Raw genomic sequence first — 4,918 nt, 5'->3', positions numbered from 1 at the left:
AGGTTGGTGGAAAGACAGAAGATGGTCCCCAGTATGTTTGGGGGCCCCTTGAAGGAGTGGCCCCAAACCTAGAGCCAAACCCCATTGTGCTGATTATCCATTGGGTAGTGTATTCTGTTCTGGCCTCTCTGATTGGTCCCCCCACAATCCCTCTAGCCAAACCTACACTCTGCATTGGACAGTCCTTAGAGCCACCGTCTCTGATTGGTCCTTGCTTTCCAAACTCCCTGCTTCTGATTGGGCAACTCCTCGTACATGCCTCTTTCTGATTGGATTGTCTGCAATCCTGAGCCTGGATGCTGACAGAAGTTCAACTACGTGGGAAGGAGGAGGAGATNCGGTGAGTGGAGTGGGAAGGAGGAGGGGAAACCCGGCACTTGCTCTCAGGAATCCAGGTGTCCTTATTCCCCTTGGGAGTGGCCCCTCCTGGATTCAGGTATTTTCCAATTCCTCCAGGAAACCTAGCCCCCTTCCACCCACCCACACACCCACACACCCTAGAAAACCCTACAGGCCCCTCCCTTCCTTTCTGAGAAATAGGTATCCTCTTTTCCTTCTGGGACTCAACGGGCATCCACTTGGTCTGCCTGCCCTCTGCTGGCCCAAGGCCGGTACTGCAGGGACTGTCGCCTAGGGCCCGCAAGGAGAAACAGAAACTGAGAGCAGAGGATCTCGGAGTTCTTGCATTTTAATTTCTTCAGGGTCTCAGATGTTCAGGTCCTTAGTGGTCCGAGTCCGCAGTTTCTTCAGGGATTCCGACATCAGGAATTCAGGTCCCCAGCCCAGAGGTCAACGAAAGAAAGACAACTTCTCTCGGAGCCAGGCCTCGGTGAGGTCCTCAGTGGTCCGGATTTCAAACACCTGGGTGGGGAGCGGTCTCAGCGCTCAGATCCATGCAGGAACTGGGAGGGCGAGCACGCTGGCCCCTTCCTCCCTTAGACTAGGAGTCCCGACCCTCAGCCCATCCTCCCTCAGCCCAGGAAGCCCAGACCCTCACCCCCCTCCTCCCTAAGAGTGGGGGAGCCTCAGCCCCAGGCCCAGACCTTCGTGAGCTCCGCAGTCTGCACCAATCTGTTTTTACTCCCCGCATACATCATCTGTTGTTCAGGCTTGCAGCCTGCGTGGAAAAAAGGAGAAGGGAGCATAACTGGGGGACCCTGGTTATCACTAAGGCCCTAGCAACGTCATGCAGGCCCTGAAGTTTCTCTTAGGGTCCTAGGAGTTATTCCAAGGTAGTCTCTCGAAGCTCTATTCAGAGTTTGGGGACTTGTTTGGGGGCTTGTTATTCTGAGGGTTCCTGGAGATGGTGTAGAGGCCAGATGGGGCTTCTAAGGAAAAGGAAGAGGCTAGGGGCGCCTGGGTGGCTTAGTCGGTTAAGCGTCCGACTTTCGCTTAGGTCATGATCTCGCAGTTCGTGGGTTCGAGCCCCGCGTCGGGCTCTGTGCTGACTGCCAGCTCAGAGCCTGGAGCCTGCTTCAATCTGTGACTCCCTCTCTCTCTGAAACTCCCCCGCTCACGCTGTCTCTCTCTCTCTCTCTCTCTCTCCTAGAAATAAATAAAACATTAAAAAAAAAATAAATAAATATATAAATAAAAAAAAGAAAAGGAAGAGGCTAACTCGCTTACACACCTTGAGACTGAGGAGGATGGGTGGATTCTTAAGGTATCTGAGCACCCCCTCCCCACGCCGCTGTGCTCCCAACACTCACCACACACACACACACCCCACATGTGCCACACACTCCTGTACTCACCAAGTCACGAACACACACAGTGCCCGGTCACACACACCTGCACCCCCATACACACACTCACACGCCACCCACACAGCATCTAAGCCCCCTTATCGGGACAGGTATGGGCTGTGTCTCACCCACAGGGCTGGAGAAGATGAAACACAGGGGGTAGGACACCCGGCCGTCCTCATGCACGTACTTGTAGCTGTAAACCACGAACCTACACCCACGAAAGGGAATTCAAATTCAACATTTCAGCCTGGGGCCCAGGCCCAGTGCCCATTGCCAGAGCCCACAATCTTGACATCTTGCCTGAGTCTGAGAGCTTAGGATTGACAAATGAGACCCAGGATACTGGTCTTGAATGCAAAACAATTAAAAATAATAATGGGGGTGGGGGGGCGCCTGGGTGTTTCAGTCGGTTAAGCGTCCAACTTCGGCTCAGGTCATGATCTCACGGTTCGTGGGTTCGAGCCCCACATCGGGCTCTGTGCTGACAGCCAGCTCAGAGCCTTAAGCCTGTTTCAGATTCTGTGTGTGTCTCTCTCTCTGACCCTGCCCTGTTCACACTCTCTCTTTCTCTCTCTCTCAGAAATAAATAAAAAACATTAAAATTTTTAAAAAAAATAATGGGGGTGCTTGTTTGATTCCCAATAACCCTATGACACAAATGCTATTATCCCCATAATATAGATGGGAAAACTGAGGCCCAGAGAGGTAAAGTCACTTACCCAAGGTTCTGTGGATAGAGGACAGACGTGAGCCCAGGAAATTCAGTGCCGGAGTGTAAGCACTCAAGCACTATGCAGTACTGTCCAGAGCTCTAGATCTCTGGCCTAATTTGGCAAGCCCAGTGCAAAATGAACACATGAGGCCTATTGTTCCCAAGGCAGGAGAAAGGCTGTTCCCTTTCTTCGGCAGTCTCTCCAGACTGATTGCGTCTCGTTTTTTTAGTTTATTTTTGAGACAGACAGACAGACAGACAGACAGAGACAGTGTGTGAATGGGGAAGAGGCAGAGAGAGAAGGAGACACAGAATGCTGAAGTAGGCTCCGAGCCGTCAACACAGAGCCCGATGCAGGACTCGAACCCACAAATTGGGAGATCATGACCTGAGCTGAAGTCGGAGGCTTAACAGACTGAGCCACCCAGGTGCTCCCTGATTATAGTCTTTTTAAGTTTGTTACATAAAGTCGGGCTCAGGCATGCGCACACACTCAGGGAAAGTACAGATGCTTGCAGACAAACCCTGGAACTTGTGCAGGGGGTGTGTGCCAACCTTGACCCTGACTCTGACCCTCCCCCCATGTGCACTCAGGCCTCCTGCCTGGGAGGGAGGGCAGGAGCACTCACTGGGTTGGGGCAGTGACCAGCGGAGAAGCTGTCAGGGGCTGGAGGAGGGACCATGTGTGAGCGAAGGCCACTCCATGCCCGCAGCACATTCTCTACTGTCTTATCAGACCCTTACAACAGACACAAATCCAAAGATAAAACTATAAAAAATTTCCAAATGGCAGGCAGCCGCAGAGCAGTAAGCCCTGTGTTCGAGGGGCACCTGGTTGGCTGAGGCGGCTAAACATCCAACTCTTGATCTCGGCTCAGGTCATGATCTCACGGTTCGTGAGTTTGAGCCCCACATTGGGCTCTGCATTCTCTCTCTCCCCCTTTCTCTCTGTCCCTTTCCTGCTCAGGCTCGCTCACTTGCTCTCGCTCGCTCTCTCTCTCTCTCTCTCTCTAGGTAAATAAACTTAAAAAAAAAAAAAAAGCCCTGTGTTCGAGGCTTCCCTTCTGTGCATGATGCCCAGTGGAACTCCACCTGTCAGATACCTGGGGAGCTGATTTTGGCTAAGATCTAGAGCCTGAGATTGAGGGTTGAAATCTTGGGGCACCCAAAATTCACCCCAGGGGAGATGAAAAGTCTAAACAGACTAGATTTCAGAGAAGGGTCAAAGAGCATCCTATATACGAAAAGCACCAGACTCATGTGGCTTCGCACAGGATTCTCCCCAATCATTAAAGGTCAAATAACTTCTCTGTCTCCTCCCCAAGTATTCTCGTGCATTGAAAAAGGAAATTTTTTTTTCATTTTTTGTTTAAAATAGTGCAATCAGGAGACCAAAATCTAACAAAGTTTGTACCAAAAAAGAAAAAAAAATCAAACTCTAATGTGACTGTCAGTATAAAATTCTGCAATAAAATAATTAATATGCAAAACAAAAGGTTGTAGGGTGTGAATTCGTGGCCTTAAGCACGGATCAGAGCCCGTGGTTAAGACCGGAATCCGAGGGGCCCCTCTGTTCCTTCATCATCACCCCTCTCCTCCTGGCCTGACCCTCCCCTCCCTTCCCCCACAATACCTCGGCTGTCTCTCAGGCAGCTCTGTTTTTAGTTCCTCTGGAGAAATGTTCTGAGGGGGGAGAAAAGACTGACATTAAATAGGCACTTCCTGCTTGCCGGGACACTGGTCTAAGAAACACACATAGATCAACTCGTTGACCTCTCCCACAATTCTGTGGGGCAGGTCTATCATTACCCCCACTTTACAGGTAAGCAAACTGAGGCCCGGAGTTGTTAAGACGCTTGTTCAAGGTGGCAGAGAGCGAGCAGCAGGATTCAGATTTGAACCTGGGTTCAAATCGTAACCATTTTGCCGCACTGCCTTACTCTGAAGTAAGCTTTATTATCATCCCCGTGTTACTGAAAGAGATAGCGAGGCAAGAAAGGGTGAGGTCTACCCTTTTACGGGATTTCCGCTAGCCTTTTGTTGAGTTATCTGGAAACTTTCACTTAAGTGCCAATAAACTATCATCGCCATCGTCATCATCATTTTCCCGAGTGTAGTCTATGTGCGAAGCCTTCTTCTAAACCCATATTGCAAGGATTAAATAGCTGAATCCATAGATAACCCGAAGAGGAAGGTACTGGTACGCCCATTTCACAGATGAGGAAACAGACCCAGACAGGTGAAATCTCTTGCCTAGAGCTGCAACTGAGCTGGAACTTGACCTCCGGGCCTTTCTGGGCCCCCAGTGTCAAGCTCTTAGCCTGGCTCTCCCAGTCCCACCGGCACTTCTTAGGGGTCCCATCCATCCAAGCCCCTCACCTGAAACTCTTCCTCCAGTACCACCATCTGCCGGTCTTTGTCCACCTTCACTGGGGAGGGATGACACACAGGGTTTAGA

General features: G+C 50.8%; 1 protein-coding gene across 1 annotated transcript in view; it reads right to left on the bottom strand.

Moving 5' to 3' along the window:
* Positions 1 to 672: 672 nt before the first annotated feature.
* Positions 673 to 4,918, bottom strand: part of GMFG (glia maturation factor gamma) — a 4,963-nt gene continuing 717 nt past the window's right edge. Inside the window, exons 3-7 of the mRNA XM_077773895.1 lie at positions 4,840 to 4,889; positions 4,094 to 4,143; positions 1,874 to 1,956; positions 1,044 to 1,117; positions 673 to 861 (exon numbers count right to left, since the gene is read on the bottom strand). Of these exons, the coding sequence (XP_077630021.1) occupies positions 790 to 861; positions 1,044 to 1,117; positions 1,874 to 1,956; positions 4,094 to 4,143; positions 4,840 to 4,889 (329 nt within the window). The 3' untranslated portion in view covers positions 673 to 789. The remainder of the gene's footprint in view (positions 862 to 1,043; positions 1,118 to 1,873; positions 1,957 to 4,093; positions 4,144 to 4,839; positions 4,890 to 4,918) is intronic.

This window comes from Crocuta crocuta, unplaced genomic scaffold (assembly GCF_008692635.1).
Source record: "Crocuta crocuta isolate KB4526 unplaced genomic scaffold, BGI_CrCroc_1.0 scaffold267, whole genome shotgun sequence".
In the NCBI taxonomy this organism is placed as follows: Eukaryota; Metazoa; Chordata; class Mammalia; order Carnivora; family Hyaenidae; genus Crocuta; species Crocuta crocuta.
This window is presented reverse-complemented; position numbering and strand designations above follow the sequence as displayed.